The 27,316-nt window shown below is 49.9% G+C and overlaps 1 protein-coding gene across 2 annotated transcripts; it reads left to right on the plus strand.

Annotated features, from left to right (window-relative positions):
* Window positions 1-295: 295 nt before the first annotated feature.
* Window positions 296-27,298, plus strand: ADA (adenosine deaminase). 2 transcript variants are annotated; one of them, XM_068911980.1, is made up of 12 exons: window positions 360-398; window positions 1,328-1,561; window positions 9,954-10,015; window positions 13,467-13,589; window positions 13,766-13,909; window positions 14,728-14,843; window positions 17,268-17,392; window positions 20,444-20,515; window positions 20,834-20,935; window positions 21,557-21,624; window positions 22,145-22,274; window positions 23,721-27,298. In XM_068911980.1, the coding sequence occupies exons 4-12, from the start codon at window positions 13,576-13,578 to the stop codon at window positions 23,820-23,822; spliced, it is 873 nt and encodes a 290-aa protein (XP_068768081.1). In that variant the 5' UTR covers window positions 360-398; window positions 1,328-1,561; window positions 9,954-10,015; window positions 13,467-13,575; the 3' UTR covers window positions 23,823-27,298. The 2 variants fall into 2 exon arrangements, with proteins under 2 accessions (XP_068768080.1, XP_068768081.1); XM_068911979.1 differs by lacking the exon at window positions 1,328-1,561 and having other exon boundaries at window positions 296-398.
* Window positions 27,299-27,316: the final 18 nt, after the last annotated feature.

Here is a 27,316-nt window from a genome sequence, read left to right on the forward strand (position 1 = left end):
TTGGGTTTAGAGGTCCCAAGCGAAACGTGAGAGAGAGGGATTAGCGGGCTGAATTTAGGAGGTGCCTCGAGGTGGGGGGTGAAGGGCCTCAGGGTGCAAGGTCTGGTGGCGGGTGCAGGCCTTCGAGCAGCGCCGAGAGGCGCCGGAGCCGCGGGCCAGGCCGAGACGAGCCGAGCCGAGCGGCTTTGCCGCCTCGCGCAACCGGGGGAGCGGAGGGAAGCGGCGGCGGCGGTGCTCGGCGCTGCACGGGCGCCGCTGCCCCCACCCCGCGGGGCGGCGCGGGGCGGGCCGGGCCCTGCAGGGGGCGGGCGAGGCGCCGCCGGCGCGGCGGGAGCGGCGGCGGGAGCGGCGGCGGCGGCAGCATGGAGCGGGGGCTGCGCGTCTTCGGGGAGCCCAAGGTGAGGCGGCGGCGCCCCGGGACCGGGACGCTGTGCTGGCAAGCTGGGTATGCCCCGGGGCAGAGGCGGCGTGTACCGGGCCGGGAGCCTGGGCGTGCACCGGGAGTAGGAGTCGGTGCGTGCATGGGGGCTGGAAGCCGGGGCATGGCCCGGGACTCGGCCTGGGTGCACGGAGGGAGGGAGCCTGGGCATGCACCGGGAGTAGGAGCTGGTGCATGCCCGGGGCTCGGCCTCCGTGGACGGGGCGGCAGCCGGGGCAGGCACCGGGAGTGGGAGCTGGTGCATGGCCGGGGCTCGGCCTCCGTGGACGGGGCGGCAGCCGGGGCAGGCACCGGGAGTGGGAGCTGGTGCATGGCCGGGGCTCGGCCTCCGTGGACGGGGCGGCAGCCGGGGCAGGCACCGGGAGTAGGAGCTGGTGCATGCCCGGGGCTCGGCCTCCGTGGACGGGGCGGCAGCCGGGGCAGGCACCGGGAGTAGGAGCTGGTGCATGGCCCGGGGCTCGGCCTCGGTGCACGGAGGGAGGGAGCGGGGCACGGCCGGGGCGGGAGCGGGTGCCGGCCCCGGTGCCCCCGTCGGGGCTGGCAGCGGTGGCAGCGCTGCCCGGGCGGGCGGCCCGGTGCTCCTCCGGGAGCCTCCTTGCGTCGGGTCCCGGGGGCCCTCGACAGAGCTTCGCGGGAAGGTGCTGCCTGTCCGCGGTAGCTGGAGCCTCGGGAGCGGCCCCGCACCCGCCGCCCAGAGCGGGACATGCTGGCGTCGGGCCGGGGCTTCGCTGCTCCTCAGGGCAGCCGTGTGCTGGTGGCCTGGCTGCGGGTATGGCTGTTGAGATGTGTCTGAAGGATCCTGCTGTGTAACCATGACTTTGTTCTAGTAAAGGAAACGTTTCTTTTTTTCTCTTGTTTTTTTTTTTTTTTTAATCACTTATTCTTCAGATGGCCAAGATACCATCTTGGTGACTGCTGGTGTGGGTCTCCAATATTTCACCTTCACCATTTACTATATAAATACATCCAAAGTAAGATCATATAGCAACATATTTATTAATCAGATTATGAAAGAGGTAGAGGGAAGAAGACAAAGCAGGTGCATTTAGCCATAACGGTGTATCTCGTTGGAAAGCACTGCGTTAACGGGAGAATACCCTTGCCCTTCAGCTGTGGTCTCAGGTAAGCTGGACTACTGGGGAGCAGCTTTTTTTCTCCGTTTGGCTCGCTTTGGGCTTTGTCGTTCTTCATTTGCTGACAGCGAGACGGTTTGGCTCTCCATGGGCAGTAAGGAGCAGGGCACAGAGCAGCCGTGGGAGCAGAGGAGATGGAGAAGATGGCATGAGCATCGCGGTGGGTGCCGCCTGGGAGAGCCTGAGAGGAGGCGAGCGCTTGCCGCTTTCCAGGGGGACATGATTGCCTCTGAAACCCAAAAGGGAAGCCCTGGGGCTGTTTATGTCCGCTGTCACCTCCCCCAGCCGTTTATCCCTGAGTTTGAGCTCGCACCAAAAAAGTGTAGCATAGCTGGAAAAGCCTGTATATGTGTTTTTAGTTCATGTTTCATTCCATTGCTGTATGAGGTTTCCCACTCTTGGGAGGTTATCCATGGAATAGCAAGCAAACCTTGATGCTGCAGTCCAGGGAGCATTAACATCTGCTAATGGTTAAAGCCTTTTTAAGGCCACTTCGGTTTAGGGAGATGTTGATGGCGTTTCATCAGCTCCACTAAGAACAGAAAGTTATTGGTTTACCCTAGTGATTTTAAGTTTTTGGCTACAAGAAGCATGTTAAGTTCTTCTTTCAGTTGTGCGTCTTCCTACTTTTCCAATTTGGGAGAAAGCAGGATGCAGAAGAGACCTAGGAAAAACTATGCAGTTTTTCTGCTAAGATCGGTCTTCTGTTGTCTGGCTGCCCGCGATTGTGAGACTTTGGATTTCATGAGTCAGGCGGTCCCTTTCAGTCCTGTGAGCCTGCTAAGTCAGGCTTGACAAAAAAAAAATGCAGCTCTGAAGGCAGATAGTGAGCCCTGTTTACCCCCATTCATCCCCCAGGACCCTCTGCCATTGGGAATGAGCAGTGCTGTGTTTGAGAGACGTTTGCTGGTGACCGGGGCGGCTTGCAGCCCTGCTGACATGGGAACGGGGCTCGTCCGGCAGGAACTAGCTGACTTCCAGCTGTTGCGGCGGATGAAAAGGGAGCTGCTGGGGCTGCAGCAGGGTGACTCTGAACCCTGCTTATTGTAGATATATGAAAGAGCAGAAAAGCCTGCAGTTCCTTGGGTGCAGACCATGAGGCTCTTCCCTCGGAGGCTGGTGTCAGGGGGCTCTCGAGAGCTAGAGCAGAGATTGCGTCTCTCCTGCCTGGGGCTCTGGTGCTTGCTGAGCGCTCGCTGCTGGCTCCTCTTCGCACCAGTGCCCAGGCCCTTCGCAGGCCAGCTCGAGCCCGGGGAATTTGTGGCAGAGGGCTCTTCCCTCCTGCAGGCCAGCCCATGCATGCTTTTTAGGGCCACCTGCGTGCTTTTCCTTTTGTTTGCCACCAAAACAAGCAGTGACACGCAGGTGGTGGTGTGACCTGCAGCTGAAGTCCCAGCCCGCTAAGCCTTGAGCAGCACTACGGGGATGCAGCGGAGCGCAGCGCGGGCGGCACAGCTCGCGCAGGCTGGGTAAATATATGGGAACTTGGTCGCGGTGCATGTTCCCCCAGCAGTGCCCTGCCTGCGATGAGCGTAAGGGCTAGCTCTGCTTCACAGAAGAAATTCGTTACCTCTTGCTGTCACCAACACAGAATAAGGCGTTAGTTAGTTGTCCACCTCATAGAAGGCATGCTCGGTCCCAGACGGATGGCAAGGTCTGGTAGCAGAGGGCAGCCGTATCAGTGCCTCAGCTTCTCCGTCCCACCAACGGAGGGACGTTGGCACAAGCGAGCAGAGCGTGGGATGTGCATGCAGATTTCTGGAGTCAGGCGTACGTCTTCCCGACAGATGTTGTAGCACTGCTGTTGGGTCACTGTTTCCAAAATAAACTCAGTCTGCTGCTCGCTTTGGGCGGATGTTCCCACAAGCTCTCACGAGGTTTGTTCTAGGTATCGGAGACCTTGTGGGGGCCTGTCCCCCTTCAAGATGAGGTACAGGGCTGGGATGTGAGGAGGGGTGAGAAAAGAGTGTATGGTGATCGTTGCACCAGGCACTAGACTTCCTTTACCCTTGCTCTATGATCATGTACTTCAAACACTAGTGGTTTACAATAAACAGCCACAAAAGGGCAGTCCTCAGCCCCAGTGGACAGACCTTGTTGTCTGGGGAGTGATCCGTGCTGGGGTAAGGTATGACCATCTTTGACATGTCCTTCGTACCTGGGAACGAGGAAGGAGGACCTGAAATCGCAGTAGCTGAATGCATCCCTATCAATGGCTAAGAGAGCTCCTGATGACCAAGTCCAGATGTCAAGGTGTCAGTTCTGCTGTGGTCGCTGGCTTTATTCTGAGGGTTTGGGTGGACGTCCTGCCCCTGCAACCCAGTGGCCTTGCTGAACAGATAATGTAGGTATTTGCCCTGGGTGCAAAACTGAAAAAGGGCTCCTTATTGTGGGGAGATGCAAGCGATTTCCCAGAACTCACAGCCTAAAGCCCCTTGCCATGGCTCTGTTTTTTCTGGAGGAACAGCCTCAGTGCCAACACACTGCCGCACCAGCCGAGGTCTCAGGTGGTTGCACTGAGCCACAGCTGTTAGCAGGAGAAAACAGCTTTAGTGCTTGGTGTCTGCTGTATGAGACTTGGCAAAGCACTTCGATCACCCCACCTGGGTACTGGGATGTGGCATGCTCACAGTGACTGGCTTGACATGGTGTTTGCCTTCTCCTCAGCTGGTTCTCACCCACAATCCAGCCTGCAGCCTGAGCGCGGTGGCTCTTTGTGCGGGTCGAAGTCTGAGCCCGGGCAGCATGTGTGTTCGTGTGGACCGAAGGCTGTGTTTGAGCTCAGCCGTGGGCTTACCCATTGCTGTGGGTACTGATAACTTCACTAATGCAATGCAGGCAAATTCTTAGATTACCTTCCTGTCTCTGCTTGCCAGCTGGGCAGCAAGAATAAATGCAGTTTTGGTGGCGCTTGAAGTGCGAGGTCTCTGTTTTATTGCTCGCAGGCATTGCCTCATTTGAGGGTGACAGGTCTCCAGCAGCTTGGAGAGGGGATCGCAGCCCTGCAGTCCCTACTGGAGCCCTCCGAGCAGTAGGGTGATGCCAAGCCACCTTCTTTTATTAGTGTCCCATGGCCTAATGGTACTGAGAGCCTTATATTGAGGTCTAAGGGCAGAAGGTGCCAGAGGAGGCCGAGTGATTGGCGCTGAGAGGAATGGTGCTAAAGACTGTATCATCTCCATAAGAGAGCAGGAATATTTTTTGCAAAGAAGCAGTATATTGTGTGGGTCTTGAAGTTCGCCATCTCCCTTGCTCTTTCTCTCTCTCTCTCTCTCGCTCTCGCTCTCTCTCGCTCTCTCGTTTTGTTGGGCTTTGCGAGGTCAGAGGATAATACTGTGTCTTTTCACTTTCCACTTCTCTTGCTCAAGTCTCACTTGACACTTCTAAAATGAGGATTGATGGTGAATTTATGATGTGGACAACAATTTACATAGCTCCTGATAGTGTGCTTTTATAAAAGCAATATTCAGGGAGCACAGGTCTTCCTTTTTGCAGTGGCTGACATTCATCTTATCTCTGGCTGAATGTTGACCCTTGTTAACATTTTTCTGCTTTATTTCCTAAATATTTAATAATTGACCAATGACAGCTGTAACTGCTCTATTTTCCTGTTATCGAATTCAATACAGATAACACACTCTAAAGTACCACCTTTTAGTGTACTGATAAATAGTCCTGGGCAAAGTCACTGATAAGGTTTTTAAATGCTGCAACTTTAACAGCTGCATGATTTATCTATTAACATCTGCTGGAAATGATGAAAACAAGAGGTGATGTTAATTTTGCTTTTACCATGCCGTTGGGGCTCTGCAGATTTTGCACTAGTCAGTTGGTGGCTGACTGCATTCATTAGTGTATTTACAAAAAACAAACAAAAAAAGAACCTAAAAGAATGAACATCTAATAAGTAAACTCCCTCAAGTGAATTAGCTTGGGTGGTGCTTTCTATGCCACATAATGGGTAAATCGAGCAGTTAACTGATTTGTCATGATTTGCTGACCAAACGGTAGAGTAATAGAGGAAATACTGTTTGGGTTGACTACAACTTAAAATATTTTGAATGTTTAGTTAACTTTTTCCCCTTCATGCTACTAAATTGACTGTAATCAAACTTGATCTTTGAACGAAACATTTTTGTTTGGACTGAAATACCTCATTTTGCATTTATATTTTTTTTGAAGTTTGTTAAGTTTCAAATGAAACACTACCGTATTTTCAAGACAGAAAAGTCAAGCAGAACCCTTGAAGTTTCTCTTTCTTTTAAGCTGAAACAATTTGCTGGTATCTGTGCTAACAGGTCAGATGCTGTGGTTGATCTAAAACTTTTCTGGAGGAAAAATGGAAAGCCCTCTCTTTCCACTGACAGCCTTGCTGAGAGTTGTGTGTGCTGAGGATATGCATCTTATGGCATCTTATGTCTCTTGAACTCATCCTTCTAGCTCTGGATCCCTTTTGAAGAAAACTTGAATATTCATTTTAGTGAATTGCACCAGAGTTTTGTTATGCACCAGCAGGTGGTCAGTAAACTTGCTCTCAGCTTAGCACTGTGGGTGTACAGAAGAAAAGCTGAAGGGTGACCACACCATGCCAAAGGTGGCCTTGAAGGCCCTCACTGCAGTGGGGGAAGAGCAGTGCTCCTGCTCAGAGAAGGCATTTGAGATCTCTCACGCTTTCTAGTTCTTCATCAGAACAAACGTATTAACTTCCAAGCTGTTGTGAAAATGAAGGCTTCGCTGGCCCCAGCGTGCTTGGTGGTGGAGACCTCTCTGGCTCCTCTCCGTGCCTCTGGCTGGTGCAGCCTCTGGTCCCAGTCGGGTCTTGGATTGACTGTTGATATTGCCATTTAATGTGTTCCCCAGCTTCCTTTCCAAACAGACCAGAGGGCTTGGGGAGGATCTCTGGGCACACCGAGAGCGGAGCACTGGAAATGGTGCTGAGCTCCCCTGTTCAGACATAGCCTGTATGTACTTAAGTTCTGCTTGTTCAGGCATCGTCTCACAGAGCTGCAGTTCAGGGAAACTGCTGTTATCTCTTTTTTTTATCTGGGTACTTTCCTTGACTTAAAGCAAGGTCACGTCCCCCATTTATGTCTGGGAAAGTCTTATACTTCAGCTCTCTTCTTGTGTGTTTGTTTTGGATAAAGCATAAGTCTGCAACAAGTGGCCTCTTACAGCATGGGAAACCTGCAGGGTTTGCAAGCAGTGCGTCTAAGGGAGCTGGGCTGCTCGGTTTTGCCTCTACTGATTTCGTCTTTATCTGGTGCAGGCTGTCTGAGGAAACAGGCTACAGGCATGTCCGTAGTCCTTCCTATGTAGGCACACCTCTCCTTCAGCTAAACGTCCTACAGTAATCTGAGTAGCCTAGATCAGTTACTGCAGAAAGGACTCCCTCCTGAGCACCGATCCTAAGGAACTCCTTGGAGTTTGGGGCTGAGTGGCGTTACAAAAGTTTCCTATCGCTTTTGTGACTGCGGTTTAGGTTCCTCCAGATGCAAAGAAACGGGCGGCAGTGGAGGAAGACCCTCTTCCTAGAGTTGGAGGGGGGCCTTGCTGCTCTACAAGCATCTCACCTGCAGCAGCGACAGAAAGCAGATGGCTTGCATATGTGAAGGACTCCATTTAATTTGCCTTCGCTTTGTGTTTTGCATGCTGGAATGTTTTTGCAGCAAACACTTTGGAAATACTTGGAGTGAGAAGACTCTGTAGATTCAGCTTACTTGATTTTTTGTGTCCAGCATGAGTGAGTAAAGCCTGTAACTCCATCAGAAGGTCACAAGGGTTGTTAAAAACCTTTAGGAATGGAGCTTGCATGGCTTTGAAATTGGAATTGGAGCCCATGAGTGTAAAACATGCCAGGCTTCCACATCTGGCAATGCAGATCATGTCCATAATCTGTTATTTTATCTGCTGCTTCTCAGGACATTTAGTCCCAGTAAGCAGAATTGCATAACTCGGGGGAAAGATCAGGTTTTGCCCTTTTAAAATCTTCATCTCTGTAGATTCAGATCATGTCTTAGGAGTCGGAGAAGTAACAGGGATATCTTTTTAGACCCTGGTAGCAGAGGCATGTGGAGGCACTGGTAGGTGAAATGAGAAGTGTGACTGAGAGAGGACTTGCAGGGAAGGCTGTCCAGGAGGTGACGCGGGGCCCCGCTCCGCATGATCTGAGGCAGTGACCCGAGTCCTCGGAGTCCTTTCCCATCTCAGTAGTGTGACACTCCACAGTGCCACTTTTCTGGTGGAGCTGAGTTGTCCTTGGAGGACCCAGCAGCATGGAGAGGGTGGTGTTTGTTTTTTTTTTTTTCAGGAGGGAACTAAATTTAGCCTCATTCAGAACTTGCGAGTCAAGGCAGAGAAAATAGCTCTGGCTACAGGATTTGAGGCAATAAAAAGAAAAGCAGAGCTGTCGCTCTCATGTACATTCTCACTGTGTGTGTGTGTGTGTGTATTTAAATGAACTGTGGGGTACTTACCATCATGGGGATATTCCTGACCCCTGGATTTGCTGATTGTAATTAGGATGCAGGATCAATGCATCAAACTCCTGTGAGCCTATTATCTGCGTTTTCCTCTCCAGCCGGCACACATCTGCAGTGACAGCTTCATGGCCTTCCTACATAGGTGGCCTGAATCCAAGCACTGTCCCACTCCTGTAGCGATGGTCTTTTGCAGCAGCCATGGTCAATTGAAGACACTGACCATGGATCAGATGTGTGCAGAAAATGGGTCTCTTCGCTTGCTTGGCAGGAGCCTAGGACCTGTGGAAGAGGTGGGGATGAGTGTGAGCTTTTGGGTCCTCAGTACAAACTGCTGAGATGGCAATTGGCAGCTCCAAGTAGGGTGCTGGGCCAGCGTCGTTCCTCCATCTCCAGCCGGTAGCAGTCGCTTCAGAGGGCGAAAGCTCCTTAAAGTGGGCAGTTAAGAATTGGCCTGCTTATAGGGACTGTTTGTTTATTTTTTTGCCAGCTCCTCTCGGTTATTGTTTGATACGTGCCCTGACACCAGAGGGTTTGTAGATATTAATGAGTAACCATGGGTGATTTAGTTACTCATACAAATATCTAGTCCTTCTCTGAATCCTATTAAATTCTTAACATCCTGTAGCAATTATCTGCATGGAATAATTTGCACAGTGTTATAACTAGCAAGAGTTTTGTTTTTATTTTAAGTAGCTGCTTTTCAGTTTCATTGGCCGTTCTCTCCAATTTTTGGTAGACTGAGTAAGTGTGCTTGACTTGCACATAATATTAAGGGACTAGAGAAGGCATCCCAGTGCCACCACACGTTAGTCTCTTCTAAACGCTAATGGCTGAAATCTTGTCCCATGCAGGTGTGGCGGTCGCTCTTTGGGTATCTCAGTATAGAGATGCTGCATTTCATCCACATCTGAAAGACCTGGAGGGAACGAAGCCAATCTTGTAGCCATTCCTTCCCAGTAACTGATTTCTGCTTCAGATTCTCCTTCCATTTAAAGAATAATGAAAGAAAAAAAAAAAGTTGTTTTGTAGGCTACGCACTATCCTGTTGCTTAAAAGAAAGCAGTTCTGGAAATAGGAAGACCTAGTTGAAATGTCTTACAGCTAATGTTTTCCTTCTCAGTTTTATTTCCAAATTACATTTGTCAGATTCCTCCTAAGCCCAGGCTGCCTAATAGAAAAGAGAAAGCAAGACTGCTTTTTCCGTGACTTGTTTTCCCCAAAGTCCATTGTTCCAGCGATAATCTGGAAACAGTTTCAGAGTAATCTGAATCTCTGTCCTGTTTTTAATGAGTCAAAACTTAAGTGTTGTATTTTGAAACCAGCTTGTTAGCTCTGTCGGGCAACTTCTGTTCTTTTTATTGTTTACAGCACCTTTTACCTCTGGAGTCCTTGTGCAGGATTAAAAGCTTACATGCTGTGATAATGCAAAGTAATTAACGATATAGCAGGAGTTGATTCTTGGAAGTGAAGTCAAAGTTCTTGTGTAATAACTCCTGCAAAAAATTAATTGATGCTTGAGGGGTCTGTGAGTTCCAGAAGGAGCCAGCTGGAAAGCAAAAGATATTTGGGGTTTGGTCTGTTCACTGTTCCCAAACTGCGAGCCATATAAGCCTCATTAGAATAGGCCAGTTTCTAAAGCGGTATGACTATTACTGAAAATAGATGAATTTCTAAAGGTCTGTTAAATGCGTGAGCTTAAGCAGGGACGAAAACAAATATTGGGACAATATATAGATGTTCAAAAATTGTATGGTATTGGTTTTCAGTCGTCTTTTACTTCCTTTTCATGACTCTGTCCCTGTATTAACTGCATTTATACCTGTGTTAGCACCATCTGCTTATCTTTAAACTTTTGCTGCAGCTCTAAGAATATATTACTGATTTCTCTTTATTTTATTGTAGGTAGAACTTCATGTCCACCTGGATGGAGCCATTAGACCAGAAACAATCTTACACTTTGGCAAGTGAGTTGTCGGGGGGAAGCTCTAGTTAGGTCTGAATAATCGTTTGCTTCAGTGTCTCGAGCAGGGTTCCTGCACTTCTAACACACGCTTGGACAGAGTGACTAACAGGGAAAGAGACGCTCCCTGGGTTTGGCCTTGCCCAAACCCCAGTTATCACAATGTGAAACGTGTTTTGGCTAGCACGTGCTAACTGTTCAGTAAAAACACCCTATTTTCACTTGGTACATGGGACAAGCAGTCACACAGATCGCTACCTACTCCTGTGCCTTCTGTTTGTCCAGTTTGAAGCCAAGAAGCTTGTTTTGGCAGGCCACAACCGTCCTTTCCCCGTGTTCCCTGGGCTGCAAACCCGGCTGGTGGTAGTCACACTCTAATCTCTGCACAGATCGGTCCTCTGGCTGCGTGGTGTGAGCGTATTGAGCGCTTTCCAAAATACAGTGTTGCAGCTGGGCTGAACTGATAGGAGATGTGTGAACAAGCAGTGACCCAGCACAGCACTCATCGGTCCACAAGCCAGGCAAGCTAAGAGGAGCCACCCATGATGAAGGAAAAAGGTGTCACCTAAAGAGATAGCTGTCTGCCTTGGATGTGTACCCAGGAAATGGCACCGTCAGGTTTTACTTTTTTTCATTTCTTTTCCCACATTCACAACTGTAAAATTGACTGTAAAGAAAACTTCCTGGGAATGTCCTCTCGGTGGTGGTATCATACCATAGTCTTCAGAGGAAAAATTAATTCAGGTGTTCCTCTTTCACTTGCTGATTGATGGTGCATTTAAACCCCAGACTGCTACTGTGCAGCGTAGCTGTTTGTTTGATCCTAGCAGTCAAAAAGTCATGCTAGTGTGAGGGTGACCCAGGAAAGCACTCAGCAGTGACTTAAACTGAGGTTGCTCCCTTGACAGAGCCTGCATTTGCCTGCTTGCTTAAGAGTGGCTTATGTGTGGGAAGCACCAGGGTAAATGATTAACCAGTGCAAGAACCTGGTTCCACAGTTGGAAGCAAAAAGCCGCAAGTCGTCTTCTAGCAGTCAGTGTTCAACAAGCGAATGGGCACTACCGGATAGCCTCAGATCAAGAATGTGGCAAGTTTAAAGATCTCAGGAAACAGTTCTTAGGCCCAACTCTAAGGTAACTTTAGGCAAGAAGTCATTTTTGAGAAGGAAGGGAAATGGTTATGGCATCCTGCAAGTCCAGCAGACTCCAAAGCAATGTGATTCCAAGGGGGAATAATCTTTCTGAAGCTAATTCTCCGATGGTCACTGGCCATAAATTTTGCAGTGCTGTCGGAATAAGTAAGGTAGATCAGAAAAGCCAGTCTCATTTTTTGCAGGATGTCCATATGGGAAGCTGAGTAAGGATTTCTCTTGGTCATGCCCTTATTGCAGGAGTTAGCAGGCTGAAGCACCAGAGTAAAAGTCCTGATGGATGAGAGTCACCCACTGTTCTGGCTCCCTGGAGCTCTGTTCGGTCCCTGTTGCCAATGTAGGAAAAGTGCCTGTATGGCCCCCAGGAGGCCTGGGAGATGTGGGGCCCTTTGAGGGCCCCACGTTTCTCTCTTGCTTAGAACTGAAACCTTTGTGGCCTGAGTGCATGCTGTGTTCTCACATATTTTTAAATAGCCCTGGTGTCCCCCAGTGCTGCCAGCCTGCGGGTCGCGCTCCCCTGGGGTGGAGTAAGTGTGCGCACTGTTTGTGAACTCTCAATACGTGCACACAAACTGAAAACCGATGGGGCTGTGTAGGAGACCGCCTTAACCTCAGCCTGGACACAGGAAGCTGCTTGTTGTCTATTTTTAAAGGTGAAGAGCTAAGGGTACGTTTGCCAGGTAGTGGCTGACCACATACGAATAATGTGAAGCTGTTGGGATGCGTAACTCCATGGGTGGTGGCTTAACTCTGCAGCTTTTAGAAACTTCAGCTTGAATTTGATCAGGTACGACTCCGACTTTGCACCCCCTACCTGGCATGCTGCACAAAAGTGTTTAGAGCAGCAGCAGACCAGCTTGTGGGATGGGGCTGCAGTGGGCTGAGCGTGCTCCTAGCCAATAGGCGGGGTAACTTGGGGGACAGTAACCCCAAAAGCCACGATGGCTATGTTCATTAGAGCTCATCAGCCAGAGACCTAAATCCAGTGGCTCTGTGTGTGTGGATCATCCCAAAGGGCTGCAGCTCCCCGCTGACGATTGTGCGGCAGCTGCTCTTCAGGAAGCGTTTGAAGGAAGTCGGGAAAATAGCTTTGCTAATAGGGCTCTGGGAGGAAAATTTCCCTAGGCAGGTGGAGGAGGATGTGGACGCTGTTCCTGGGACAGGCAAATAATGTGTCCCTGGGCTGCAAAGGGGAAGACAGGGAAGAAAGCCAATGCCTTGGCAACCACAGACATCTCCTACTGAGTGCCAGCAACTTAATCTCTGCTGATTGCATTTGAACGCTTGAGCGTAAGGCTGATTTCCTTCCGGCCCAAACAGGGGAGTGAGCAATGTTTGCTTAGCCCGGGAGCAGTGTCATTTGGGCTGTTTTCCTGCTGTTTGCTCCTTGGGATGGCTGCTGACGTTGGGAGGCTAAAACAGTCTGTGGTGCTTTGTCTCTGTTTGCAGAGAAGCATCCTTCAATCAACTGTAATTCATCATGGCGGGACTGGGAAGGAAAGAGGATTAGAAACCACTGTCTAGTTATTATTCCCAATTTATGTTAATAGTAATATGCAAGAAGATGGTTAGACTGGGGCAGGTTGAAGCCTGCCTCGGAAACACGCAGCGGCGTCCGCAAGCAGCCCTGTCGAGGTGGAGCGGTGAGCGGAGGGACCCCGGCCGCTGCCGGGGCAGAGCTGAGATAGGCTTTGCCGTCGCCATCTCTTTGGCGAGAGCAGTCGCTGGGACTGCCGATGGCTTCCGAGTGGAAGGGTGTCCCTGTTGGAGAAAAGGCCGCCATGTCCCCTTTCCACTGGCCCCCTCGGGATGCGCCTCGCTCCTCGAGGCTGCCGGCGGGTAGCCGCGGAGAGCTGCCGCGCTGCCGTCGGCGCGCGCCGCGGCCTGGGAGCTCCTCTGCAGCGTTACGGGCTTTCGAGGCTGCGTGAGTGGAAATCAAGCTCCCTAAAGTATTTTGGCAATTGCGCTTCTAGGACTCGGAAGTGCCAAGAAATAATCCAGAGTCTGTTTAAATGAACTCCCTCTGAAGCTTTTAACAAAACAAAACACAACAAACCCAACGTGCCCCAGCTGGGCACGCCGGGCTCGCCGCGTCTCGCCGTGTTTGCGTTCTGGATCGCCTTCCTCCCCTCCGAGATCCAGGGCCGCGTCTGCGAGGAGGTTTTTGGAAGGACAGCTTGTGCCGAATCGCTTCTGCGAAGAAAAGAGTTTAATGGCACCAGTTCAGGAGACGTCCGCTCCGCACAGTGAGCGGGTTGAAAGCGCGAGAGCCTTTCCCGTCGGTGAAGTGTGGCTTCGTTTCTAGGAAAAGGGGGATTCCTCTCCCCGGCAGCACCGTGGACGACCTGCTGGAGCACGTCAGCTACAAAACGCCCCTGACGCTTACCCAGTTCCTGAAGAAATTTGATCACTACATGCCTGCCATCGCGTGAGTAGCCGGCGCTCGCGGCACCTGCGGCGGGGGCGCTCGGCCTCGGGTCGGCCGTCGCGCGGCGCGGCGTGGTGTGGTGCGTTGCAGCCAGGCCCCGGCGCCCCCGGCCGACGCCAGCGCCACGGGCCCCGGCGCCCCCGGCCAGCGCCACGGGCCCTTCCCCGTCTGCGCAGGGGCGACCGCGAGGCGGTGCGGAGGATCGCCTACGAGCTCGTGGAAACCAAGGCGAAGGAAGGCGTCATCTACGTGGAGGTGAGGTACAGCCCGCACCTGCTGGCCAACTGCAAGGTGGAGCCGATCCCCTGGGGCCAGAAAGAGTGAGTGAGGCGGTGGCGGCGGTGCCGGGGTGGGGGCGCCGGGGCGGGAGAGGGAGGCCGGGCCGCCTCAGCCTGCCAGACCGGGGAGAGCCGTGGAGGGAGGTGGCCGCGGGGCCGCTCTCCGGGCTGCTGCCCCACCGACCCTGGTGGCGCCTCGTGGCAGGAGAAGCCCCGGCCCGTGGCGGCGGCGGCGTGCCGCTCACCGGCGGGCGCTGGGGTTACGGGGCACCCGAGGCCGCCTCTCTCCTCGCCTGCAGCGAGAGCCGGCGCTCTTCCCTCTCTCCTCCCCTTCGATAGCGTTGCGGTTCCCCCCCCCCACCCCGTAATCTCTCCGCCTCGCTTTGGGCGCCCGGTTCTGCCTGCGCGACGCAGCGCGGCGCTCGCGCTCTCGGCCGAAGCGGCCCCCTGGGCGAGGGAAGCCGGAGCCCGGACGTGGACTGCCCGCCCGCAGGGCGCCGCGGCCGGCCTGTTTCACGAAGACGCCTCCGGTCGCCAGCGCGCCCGGGCGGCAGGGGCGTCTGACCGCCTGAGGCTCGTCTCGGCCTCAGGAGGCATCTCTGCGTGCTTTCGCGCACGGCGTCTCGCGAGCCCGGGCGCGGAGCGGTGCGCGAGGCGCTCCTCGGCCCCGGCGGGAGCTCGGCCGCTCCCCCGCGGGGCGCGAACGCCAGCGGGCAGCCCCCGGCGCGCCTCGCCGGCGGCGGTGCTGGGCTTTCCCTGAGGTGGGCCTGCAGCTCCTGCCCGCTGCGTTTCCAGCGCCGGGCCCTGCTGGCCTGTTACTGACTGCTGTGTGTTTTTGTTTTTCTCTCCTCCTCCTGCAGGGGAGACCTCACTCCAGATGAAGTTGTTAGCCTCGTTAATCAGGGACTGCAGGATGGAGAAAGGGATTTCCGCATCAAAGTCAGGTCTATTCTATGCTGCATGCGCCATATGCCAAGTAACGTATTGCAGCCCACCCGCTGCTCTGCTCCCCCTTTCCTGACTTGTTGGGTGTGTGTGAGAGCCCTTGGGGTCAGGTCCCCGCAGAAACGCTGGGACGGCGCCGGTCACGTGGCTCTGGTTTGCCCGCGGGACCGGTGCCGTGGGCAAGCAGTGACTGCTGGGCTTTGCGCAGGGCGGATGGGGCTGGGAACGAAGGAGCTTATCTCAGTCAGGGGCTTTGTGCCCTCTGACGATGAGGAAAGGGTCAGCTGGATGTGAAAGGGAGGAACTGCTGACGCAACCAGTATCTGAAGACCTAGCTAAAGGGTCTCGCTAAAGAGACAAAGAGTTCTCCGCTCCTCTGCTGCGGGAGATGTGGTTTCTGCTAGTACCTCGCTCCCTGCCCGAGGGCTGGGGCTTTCCTCAAGCCACTTGAAGCTGCTTTCAAAGGGGAGACCAAAGCAAGCGGCCGCTGGGCTGACGGCAGTGGCTGCCAGGATGTTCCCTGGGTCTTTCAGAGGATGCTGCGTGGGGTAAGGGCATGGGAACAAATGGTCACCAGAGGAGGAACAAGCACGAAGTCTAGCACTTCCTATGGAGCTGGAGAAATGAAACCTTCCCAGCTGGAGATGACGCATCTGCAGCAGTATTTGCCTTAGTTGGTCTTAATGTGGGTTCGCCAAAGAATTGCTGGTTGTGAACTCTGCTGATTTCAGCTCAAAACACAAGTGAAATATACATAAGTAACTTATTAAGGATATTTGATAAAATCGGCAGCTCTGAACTTCTTCAGGAACTGGCGCTATTATCCAAAATGGGCAAAACCAATTTCCTGTGTTTCACCGGGCTGATGAGTCCTGTGAACATTTTTATCTAGGGAAAAACGCAGTCAGAGTGAGTTTGTATTACAGTAGCTGCCTTTCGGGAATGAAGGTTTTATATATGGTTTCATATCCTCACAAGTTTCAGGTAGCCTTAATAGGGTAGATGGTGAAAAGATTTGCTAATGAGTATGTAGTTAACTTGTGTCCAGAAATTTGAAAAACTCCGTTCCTGGAAACTGGACGATTCGAGGGTGGTTCCTCTTTTCAGCTTTGCACAATCAATACCAAACAATAGTTTGAAAACTTGACCTTTGGATTTCCAGCTTCTAAGAAAAGGACTTCTTTCCTTGTTTGTAGAAACTAGACAACTGTGTGTGCTTCACACTTGTGCCTGCAGTTACAGTTCCTGCAAACACGGAAGTAATAAATGCAGAAACCAGCTGCAGCGTCCCACTGCACATGTAGCGTGCACTTGCACAGCAGTAGGAATTGCTCTTGCAAACAGCTGAATTTGCATTTTCATGCCTGTATTGTGTGATCCCAGGGCACAGACTCTTACCTGGAGTCAGTGATGTGCTTGACACAAGAGTCTTTAGTGCCAGCATGTGGGACACGCTGCGCAGTGAGAAGCCACCTTTCAATTTATGAAGTGTTGACAGAAAGGCGGAAATGCTAGTTGGAACTGGATCATGTTAAACTTGTCAATAAAATAATGGCTCTAACCTGACAAGTATGAAACTGATGAAGAAGATGAAATTGTATGCATTTTCTTATACGTTAATAGGACTTCTGAATCGTGTGCATAACAGGTGCCTGTTAATTATTAACACTAGAGTTTATCTCTGCCTCTTGGCCTTTTTGCTAAGGGTAAGTGCTGTATCAGCTAAGAGATGCCATCTCCTTTCTTAGAGATCGTGCTCTATCCTGATCAGAGATAACTCTGAAGTAGTTGTTGGGCACTTATTACTCTTGTTCTTGCTGAAGCCATGAAGTTACAATACTTTGTGAGCATTAAAGATCACTCTTCCAGGTGGCCCTTTCTACCAGACGTGTCATCTATCATCTTGTCTGGGGGCAGTCTAGCATGATTGTATAGAGGACCTCCAGAGATCTCTTCCAACCCAAATCATTCCACGTTAAAACAATTCTGACACGCCACTTCTTCCCTTTTGCCTCTCCTTGCCCGGCTTGTGACTGTGTGAAAGCTCAGGAATGATTTGAGGGACTCCTCCCTCAAACAGCATGTTACCGCATGTTGCTCTGAAGAGCGATCTCTGTCCAGTTCAGCTTACCTTGGGCCAACTGCAGCAGTCAGGCACTTCTAACTTTATTTTTTTGGAAGAGAAAAACACGATGAGAGCAGTTTTATAGCCAGTAAATGCACTATATTCCCTTTGATCTTTAGTGGGCTAGTCAGCGTGCAGCTTTTATTTGGCTGAAGATGGCACATCTTTCTAGAATTTTGTTAACTTTTTTCTTTGAGTGTCAAATTTTAGAAACCGCCAAAGAGAACAGCTCTAGCATTCTAGTTGTGTGTCCAAAGTGGGTTTAGAAACGTGCTTGGATCGTGACTCTTGTGAATGCTTCCTCCTGAATCTTGATGCCATCTCTTCCAGGCTGGTCTCCAGAGGTGGTGGAGCTCTGTAAGAAGTATCGAAACAACTCTGTGGTAGCCATAGACCTGGCTGGGGATGAGTCACTGAAGGTGGACACCTCTTCTGAGCATAGGAAAGCTTACGAGGTTTGTCAAATAAGCTTCTTAAAAGAAGTGATAAGAAATTATAACCCTTCAGTTCTTCCTCAGTAGGGGGCATGCAGTGCTTTATTCAGACCCCAAACAGCTGGTAGAGCTTAAAAAGTCTTTGCGATTATTAAAAGTATTCTGTTAAACAGCAGAAGCATTACTTTGTTTATATTTCTAAATGATTAACGGCAGGCATCCTTGCTTAAGCATGTCGTTGGAGCTAGAGCTCAGAGCGCTACCCCGGAGCAAAGCCAAATGTCAAACATAGGGTGCGGAGCTTGCGTTCCTCTCTACATAGGTGCCTCTGATTCCTGTTAGACGGGGTTTGCTCGTGGTGCTCTGTGGAACGGCAGCTAAATATGCAACAGACTAGTCTTTCCAGTCTTCAACTAACGGAAGTCACCTAAACAATATAGAATAAGTTGAGTGTTTGTAGTTCTTTTGCTTTATCCAATCATCTCAAATGAAGCATTGAAATGACTTCAGGAAGCTGATTTGAGATTTCACAAGATCTCGGAGCTTTACGGCAGCTTAAGGGGAAAAAATCGTGCCTCTCTCCTCTCCCTGGTAGGAATTTAAGTTTGTAGAGTTGTTGGTTATAGAAGCGGCTCCTGCGGATGAGTGAGAGGTGAGATTGTGCGTGATCACTGCTTGAAAGAGTCATGATTTGAAAACTGTGTGCAGGGCTGAAGCGGTAGGGGGTTTTCTTGGGGTCCATACTACTGTAGCCTGCAGCGGAAGCACCTTAACACAGACGTGAATCTGAGGACATGGGGAAGAACTGAACATTATTCCTGATTGGCCTCAAACACCTGTATTTTCCTGTAAATACTTAATGTTGCTGTCTTTACTGTGGTGTTTATTCATTTACCATCACCTCGCAGCAAGGCACTGAAAGCTGACGTGGTGCTGACTGACATCTCTCGGTCTTCCAGCTGTACTGAAATCTCCTTGCTCTAAAGTATGAGCAGCTGCAGCCACTGTAAGGTCTATCTGTATTGCTATGCTGTGTTATACAAGATGAACTGAGCAGTCATAAGCTGTTATGCGAGTATCTTAACAGGGTTTTATTATTTATCTTATTAACTGATGGGCAGGAAGTTTCATCCTATCCTGCCTATGCACGAGGTACCCCAGCTCAGACTTCGCAGTCTTAAGAATAGATTCTTGTTGCTATTCCAGTGGCTCATTAAGGCTCTTAGATACTGAAAGAAACCCCATTCCAGTCCGTCAGCCCCTCTTGGCCTTCGTGGCAGTAAAATGCATCCCTGTAAGTCCTGCTGTTGTGATCTACGGGCTATGTAAGATATCTGAGGGAACCGGAGAGACTTGTAATGACATGACCAGATGTCTCCCTTGAGCTGGAGTCCCTGGGTGGCCGTGTTCTACCTGGGAGCTTTTGGGGGTTGCCACTAGGGGGGAAATAACAGATAACAGTGAAAACTTGACTGTGTATGCTGGCTGCAGAGGAGGACCAGAGGAAAAAAATATAGCTAAGGAGTTAGGAGACAGCAGTGTCCAAGGAGAGAGGAGGCAATGATCCTTGGAGGAAAAGGAGGACCAGAGGAAAAAAATACAGCTAAGGAGTTAGGAGACAGCAGTGTCCGAGGAGAGAGGAGGCAATGATCCTTGGAGGAGAAGGCAAGGAATGCTGTCAGGTAGCAGCTCTCAGACACAAAAAGTGTTTGTGGCACAGCATACAGATGTACTTTGCTGTCTTTGTTGTAAGCATGTAATGATATGGAAGCCAAAAACACAAATGGATTGAAAAAAATCCCTCTGGGGAGGATGTGTCTGTAGCCAGCCATTAAACACGAGCTCCCTCCTGGATGCAAACGACAGGGACAGCTCAAGGAGTCAGATTTCCAGAGTTTGAGAGGTAAGCAGTGAAGGATCACGTTGCGTGTGCTGTTCCTAACCCTTTCCCTTACGTCTCTGCTCCTGGCTCCTTTTGCGATATTTAGGGATCGCTGTCTTGGGTGCGGGGGAGGAGAATTTCCTGAAAACAAGCAGAAAATCTCTGTGCTGGTGTGAGTCTTTCTCTCTAGTCCTTGTCCGATGCTTTGGCCAGAAGGATTTTGTCACTGAAATAATGAAAATGACAAAACGTCAGCTGCTGGGGAAAAATCAGCCTTCCCTGGAACGCAGGGAGCACAGGCTGCCTTGCAGGTAGATATGTGCAGGACTCTTCTGGGGGCATCCAGTAACTGAAAAAAACATGAATAAAAAGCCCTGAAGGAGTGTCTGGGAAGCCTGTCTGATGCAAGCTGGGGCTGCAGCTTGCTCACAGCTGCCAGCTGCGTGGCCTTTCTCCAGCAAGGCAGGTGCCAGGCTTCCCCTGAGGCCGTGGCAGGAGGGAGCTCAGCTTCCAAAGGCCCAGGCAGTCTCTGGTGAGGGGGCAGAGGAAGCGTCCCCAGGGGTTTATCAGGACAGCCGTGGAGAGCGGCTCGAAACACACCAAACCCTCCTTGCTGGAGTCTGCAGAGCATTCCCGGCCACAGAGCTGGCTGCGTTGGCTTGTCCCCAGCCCCTCGTGGAAGTGAGGCATGCGGGCTCTGGGTGTTGCTTTCTCTGTACCCCAGTAGCTTTTAAATTCTCTATCAGACTTGGCTGAAGTTGGCCAAAAGGGTAGAAGTTGCAAAGACAGGAATTCCTACAAGTTTCATGAATAAAGGCAAGTGGGTGGAAGAAAGAGAGCTTCAAGTTTGTTGCTCTCTGGAGAGGAGACAGCAGTGAGCTTAGTGTTTATTAAAAGACCCTGGAGAAGTCTGGCTTGGCTCCATCTGGAAGGTAACCAGGCTTTCTAAGTTTCTCTGCTTGTGGTGTTACTGGTCTCTCCTCTTTTAGCCTGTGCTGTGGCACAGTCCCAGCCTGGGAGCATGCAACTCTCACAGGGTGTGGAGTTTGGGAGCTCTTAGCCCAGAGCCCTGTTGATCTTGCTTGCTATGCCAGTGGGGTGGTAGTCAGTGGAAAAGGTATCTCTCGAGAGTAGTTTGCTGCCCTTGCTTTGTGTGATTGGAGAGAGATGTTTCCTGTCTTACTTTTCAGGAAGCTGAAAGATGCGGCATTCATCGAACAGTCCATGCTGGGGAAGCTGGACCAGCTGCCATGATCAAGGAGGTGAGAGGAGATCCTGGCCAAGGACAGAGCGGAGATCAGCAGGGTGCTGGGGCATCCTTGTGTTGTAAGATGAGCAGCAGGGGCAGGAAGAGCCCCTTACTCATTAGTATTTTGCAGAGGGAGAAGCCCAGGTCCTTTCTGTATTCATAAAGGAGCAGAAATCTGGGACCCAGACAGAAATCTAGCTCTGACAACTCGGAAAAAGATCTCCTGGGAGCTATTTCAGACATATGGGCTGCAGTCCTGGTGGGGCAGGGTCCTCTTGGACCAGGTGGGAGCTCAGCTTGTGCTCAGAGGCTGTTTTTCCATGCTCTGTAGGCAGTTTACCTCCTGAAGGCCGAGCGCATTGGCCATGGCTACCACGTTCTAGAAGATCCCGAGCTTTATAAGGAGCTGCTGAGAACAAAGATGCATTTTGAGGTAAGGATGTATTCTGTGGGAGTGACAGCCAGGTATCTGATGTCTCAAGGTGGAAAATTGGCCCTTGTTTGGTCTGTGCTTCAGCCAAGCACCCCGAGTACGGGGTGCCCAAGGGCTGACCACGTCTTTGACAACACTGTTGTTGAACTCAGATGCCCAAAGCTCCTAACAGAAATGCAGTGACACCTGGTGACATGTTGGGATCTTTGCTGCGTGAAGCCCTGGAGCTCATATCAGCTTGCAGGAATTGTGTAGCAGAGAGAAATGTTCCTGTTCATTTTTCTTTCTTTTCTTTCTTTCTTTCTTTCTTTCTTTTTTTTTTCTTATTCTAGCGGTTTCTTAGCTGTAGTCCATAGACCACCAGTGGTTGACTGGCAGTGGGAAATGTCCTACCAGCCCTTGCACGCTCACTGTAGCAGAGGCTATAGATTCCTCTCATCCGTCATTCGGGATGTGCATAGTCTTGCCAGCTCAGAGAGGGGCTGAGGGATAGCAGCAAACATAGCTGTTGTAAACCTACATCTCGCTTTACCAGCACGCTTAGCTATCTGCATACCCAGCAGTATTTCATATCTGTATGGCTGATTCTGTTTTTTTCTTTGTTTTAACTCCCACAAACAGGCCTGCCCTTGGTCCAGTTATCTTACTGGAGCGTGTCTTCCGGACTTTAGGAAACACCCAGTAGCACAGTAAGGCATTTAAATAATGTATAATCTTAAAGTAACCCAGCCAAATCCCAGTTATTTATAGCCACTTTATTGCTTTGCAAGGGAAACACAAATCTAACCACTTACGAGAATATGGTACTTTCTTGTTCTTCCCCACAAAGAATCCTATGTAGCTGGGGTAAGCGTGCAGCCCCTGTAGTGTGAGGTCTTCCCATCCTGTTCCAGCCCTGCTCGGGGCTGCTGGGCATCCAGAGCTCCAGCTGCTTCACACTGGGCGTTAACTTTAGTTTGTGCACAAAAGCCGAGGTGGTTGGACCTTTAAGCAACAGACATCCCTGACACCCTGCTCGTCACTCTGCTGACGAAGTAGATCAGTGAAGAGCAGTGGTGAGACAAGCTGAGCAGTGTGTTTGTGTCCAGCAATATAAGCTGCGTGGACAGCTAGGTGTTTTTTTTGTTTTTACTGTGTTTTTATCCTGAGAAGTGTGTGAACAGTGCCACATCCAGTATTTACCCCATTTTAATCTCTGCTTTCTTACAGATTTAGGAAGGATCAAGCTAACTATTCCATAAGCACTGATGACCCCCTCATCTTTAACTCCACTATTGACAAGGATTACAGCATAGCAAAGGAGTACATGGGCTTTACTGAAGAGGAGTTCAAGAGAGTGGTAAGTTGGCCTCAGCTGGAAGCTCTGAAGATGTCCTAGTGCAGCCCAGAACAATCAGCTTTTTTTTCTTTATAAGCCGAAGAGTTTTTCACTGGAAGTGAGCAAATCATGCATTTTTCATGTAAGCACCAGGCATCAGCTGAGAATAGCCCCTAAAGGGGGAACGCTAGGAGCACTGCAGGATGTAGTCAGCAGCTGGTATAAATGCAGAGAGCAGGAGGGGATCCGAAGGCTGCTTTGTGCAGTGTGGTCTCTAAAGACATTACTCACATGTCTTGGGCTGACTGCTTTGGGCTTTACTGAGAACAGGTTAGAGTGAAAAGTACCCACTGCAGTTCTCAAGACAGATCTGAGCAGGAGGGAAGGAAGGTGCTTGTTACTTTTTCCTTTCCTTTTCTTTTCCCTTTTCTTTTATTTTTTTCTTTTTCTGGATTTGGATTTGCAGGTAGGTGATTTGAAGCCCTGGCCCAAAAATTAGTTAGGATTCAGCACGTGCAAAAGCACTTGTGGTTTTTCCACATACAACATGAGTACGCAACAATCATGGTATGACTAACATACAACTGAACTGAAAGCCAAGTGACTGCTGGCTTCAGCTTTGGCACACGCAGTCATTCGTGGCCTCAACATATCCTAAAAACTGGCTCTAATCGCTTACCTAAATCAAACTCCCAGCACTTATTCTATCCTACAGTCTTATCTGGGTACCAAGTAAAGCTTTCCCGGTTAGCATCAGAGCCATGCTGATTTGATAGCTTTCACTTACGTATCTCCATAGAGCATCTGTGATCTTAGCTACTGTCTGGTAATCTTTGCTTGGAATTGGAAATTCAGGATACGCTTTACAAGAGAGCGTTAGTCCTGCTCTGAGCTCTTGCTGAAGGAACAACGGGGTCCCTCTTTCCTGTAGACATGACTTATGCCCTGAGTCTGGGAAGAGGAACAGGGGACAGCTCTGAACTCTGCCACCTTGGGTCCAGCTGCTTTTCTGCCAGCTGTTCTTTTCTGCTCTTGCAGAAGCCAGGCTGTTTCTGTATAATAAAAGAAATGTCCCTGCACAAGAGAGACAAGCATGTTAAATCGCATAGCGAGGCAGCTTTGTCACAGCAGCAGCATATCAGGCTGCTGCCACCAACTGTTGTGAAAGGCCTCTTATCCAAAGGGAAGCCTGGAGTGCAGGAATGGCTCTAAAGTGCATGTCCCAAAAACTCTGAAGCCTTTGAAAACCTTCTCTTTGTGGCTGCCTCCTCCCTCTTAGGATTGGTGCTAGTGGTGTGTCAGAGCAGTTGTTTTGTAAAATGAGGCCATGGAAATGTATCTAGGAATGGAAATGATACGCCCTCCCTCACTCGTTGATGCCGAGACAGATGTTTGGATATGTACAACCACGTATTCATGTCTGATGTTTCTCAGTATCTCCTTTCTGTTCCTCCTCTGCCTCCCCAGAACATCAATGCAGCTCAGTCCAGCTTCTTACCTGAGAAAGAAAAGCAGGAACTTCTCAATACACTGTATGAAGCCTATGGGATGGTCCCCAGTACATCTTGATGCAGCTCTACCAGTCAGCACGGAGCAGTGGCCTTCTTGGTTGACTCATCTCTGTGCTGGTGGGAGCACCAGGAGAAAGGTGCCCAGAGTCGGTCTCTATCTGTTTTAACCTATATGGTCCTAGGCAGAATCAGGCTACCATCTAGCCTGATCTAGCCCACCTATCACCCCCTACATACCATACCGCTCCAAATGGGTATCAAGCTTCCTATATTGCTGTTGCACAAGCAGACTAAAACTGCTTCCTGGCCTGACTTCCCTTCATCTACCAATTTATTTGTAGAGTAAATGAGAACAGAAGAACCTTCCCTGATTTTTTGTTTTGTTTTGTTTTCTCTTCCTCTGCTTTAGCTGTAGTGCCCCGCTGATCTGCCTTAGCCCTTGTCTGCAGTACAGAAATAACTGCCTCTAACTGTGACTGTGGCCAGAGTTAACCTTCACCTTTCTAGGGAAAAGGTGAGCTAACCCTAAAAGGGAGTAAGCAGGTGGCTCAGAAACAGAGGTTTATTCCCAGGGGTTTATTCCTGTCGGTTTATGCCGATAGGAAAGTTTGGCCACAACTGTATTTCCCTATGCCTAGTCTTGTACTAAGAAGACTGGATCAAGAATAAGCTAGAAGCTGCGCACTTATCAGTACACAGGCATTTAAATACTACTACCTTCCCCCTGCCCCCCCCCCCAATCCTTTCTTGGATAAGGAGCTCTGTGTATCAGGCCTTACAATGTCACTGCCACAGAAGCACAAACCTTGGGCTCAGGGCTCCAGCTGTGTTCACAGCAGCTCATGAACATGCTCACACATGCATAGGATGCATGGAGCATACTTTTACCATTTGGGGCTACAAGCTGCCTTCTGGGACTTCCCCCAGTTCTGTACTCAGCCTGGAGAATTCCTGTGAGCTGCATTTTGCTCTTCCTGTATCTTTGTTTAGGACTTACAAACATGTGATTGCCTGTTTAACCAGGCTGCCCTCTTTCTGACTTGAGGTAATCTTTAGGCAGCGTTAAAACTAAATGAGTAATTAATGTGCTAGGGCCCAGTATCAAATATTGACTTGGGTCCCATCTGAATTGCTTCTCTCATGTAACCACAACACTGGCTAGAAGTCAGATCTTCAGTTTGGTGAAGAATTTTTCAGGAAATATTCACCAAAATTCCTAAGCAATTTTGGTGCGTTACAGTATTTTCACTTAATATGCAATAGAGTCATGCATCTAGAGAAAAGCCTGTAATTTTCCTACTGTCAAAGAGCTCTTCAACATGTTTGAGGAAGGAGTGTAGGTGTGTGGTGTGCTTTAATATCCCAGGTGTCTGCAAAGATGCGTGCTCCAAAGATTCTATACCAAAAAGTTGCCTTTGACAAAGGGCTGTGGTCACTGTTGCCACAGATAGTGTCCGAGACTGACTGCTCCAGTCTCGACCAGCAATGATCTAGTGCTGGGAATACTTCCATTCTTTTTGGGCTTCCATATTTTTCTTCTAAGTGAGTGAAATACTCATCTCTGAAATACGTGGTGCATACATACATCAATATGTATATATAGATTTGAGAGAGTGAATTTGTTACTTTTTATAAAGCAAATGATAAGTCATCACTTTTAAGAACGTGGTTGCTGTTAGACCTAGGTTTTTTGGATAATTTTTCTCTGAAAGTTGTCTTTTTTGGAACAGCTGCTTGTTTGGATTCTGGACAGTTGATTGTTAATCCTGTTTAATAAAATAAGAAATTTATATTAAAACAGAAATCTTGCCTCTGTGTTCAAGGGATGCCGTCTGGATATGGCAGTCCATAATCTGCAGTGTGACCCGTCATACCCCTGCTATGGCAAGAGGGTAATAGGTAGGTGTGATACAGTGCTTTGGCAGCCCAGTTCCTGCCTTCTCCTGTTACCAGGCCAGAGCACTTTGAAAGTTAATGCTGGGCAAGCAAGGGGGAAGATACCCACGCTCCCTTGCTGAACTTACAAACTGGGCTTACTGATGCAAGTTGTTCCAACCTCACGTGTCGCTTTTCCTTCAGTAATCAAAGTAATGCATGTATCACTGCTAGAAGTGGCAGCATTATTACTGTGTGCTGTGACCTCTTCTGGCATGTATCAAAAATAGTTTACATGATTTTCCCCACCTCTCCTGAGGTTTGGACAATTGGTTGATACAAAGAGTCCGAAATGGTACGATCTCTGAGCTGCATGCTTGTTAGACTAGTATTGACTCAGGCAGGAGATGGTTTCTGAAAGGCTTTTAGATATTTACTGTGTGGTTAGTTTTGGGAGGTCTTGAATGCTTGCATTTTCCACTGAAATCAAAGGCTCAGAACACCTGCGTGCTCAGCAGCTTTGCAAGTCAGGATGTTACTGGATTAATCTGATGCCCTTGGTCCCTCAGCACAATCAGTGATGGCAGCTGACTTGGCTCTTTTGCAGGGGAAACCTGATGCCTCTCGCCTGTCCTCTAAGGCTAGCTGGCAAACAGGTTGTTAATGTCCTGGCTAAATATAATTTCGGGGCAGATGCATTCTGACCAGGGAGACCTAAGATTAGCCTGCATTTGACTGCTTGAGGTCTTGTGTGATGCACCATCCCTCTGCACTGCCTTTCAGCTTCCTTCTTGTGTGTGAGCCAAAAATACTGCTTAGTGGAAGTGAGGAGAGCTGGAAGTGGGGCTTGAAAACCAAACTGTGCAGTCAGCCAAAACTGGGAGGTACCTGCTGTTTTGTCCCTGAATGTGGAGAAATGGGAGCAGGCTTTTGGATGCTGTTTGGGAACTGAGTGGCAATAGTATCCAGCAGCTCGAGGAGCTGAGTTTGTTTGTAGTTGCCAAAAAAGCAGATGTAGCTTCTACCTGGCTGCCAAATTCTTGTTTCCTGTGAGGGACAGAACTATATACATCTCTGTCCTGGCTCTGCAGCCATCACCTCTCAGAGGCCCACAGACAATTCTCCCTCTGTCTGGCAGCAACTCCTCTGCTTATTTATGGCCTTGTTTTCTTTGATAAATCTCAAACTTGTAACATTCCGTCCTTTCCCTGCCTGTCAAGGAGATGTTTGTCCTTGTGTCACTACTGGAGAATATTTGTCAGGCCAGCTCTGCCTGGCCCCTGCCTCAGTCTGTCCGACTGCTTCGGCAGTAGATCCCAGCTGGGCTGTAATCGTCTTCCAAAGCTCTGGCTGAATAGTTTCTCTTTGAGGTTGGGAATTGTACTGCTGTCCTCGAGCTTTGTGCTGCAGAGTGAGAGGACACCTCTCCCCACCAGCACTGCTTCCGCTGCCGAGCCCTAAGCCAGCTTTACTGAGCTTGACTTAGAGGGTAGTAATCTGGAGGAGCAGCACTCTGACATGTAAATTTAACACCTGTGAGAGAAGAACCTGGGGCAAGTCGGGGCAGACTTTCAGCATTCTCTGGCCTTGCTTTAGATCTGCTTCCGACAGGATGCTGCAAATATCGAGGGTTTCATGGAAGCGAACAGAAGTGACTCTCTTGTATCGCAGTTCCCT

This window comes from Struthio camelus, chromosome 18 (assembly GCF_040807025.1).
Source record: "Struthio camelus isolate bStrCam1 chromosome 18, bStrCam1.hap1, whole genome shotgun sequence".
NCBI lineage: Eukaryota > Metazoa > Chordata > Aves > Struthioniformes > Struthionidae > Struthio > Struthio camelus.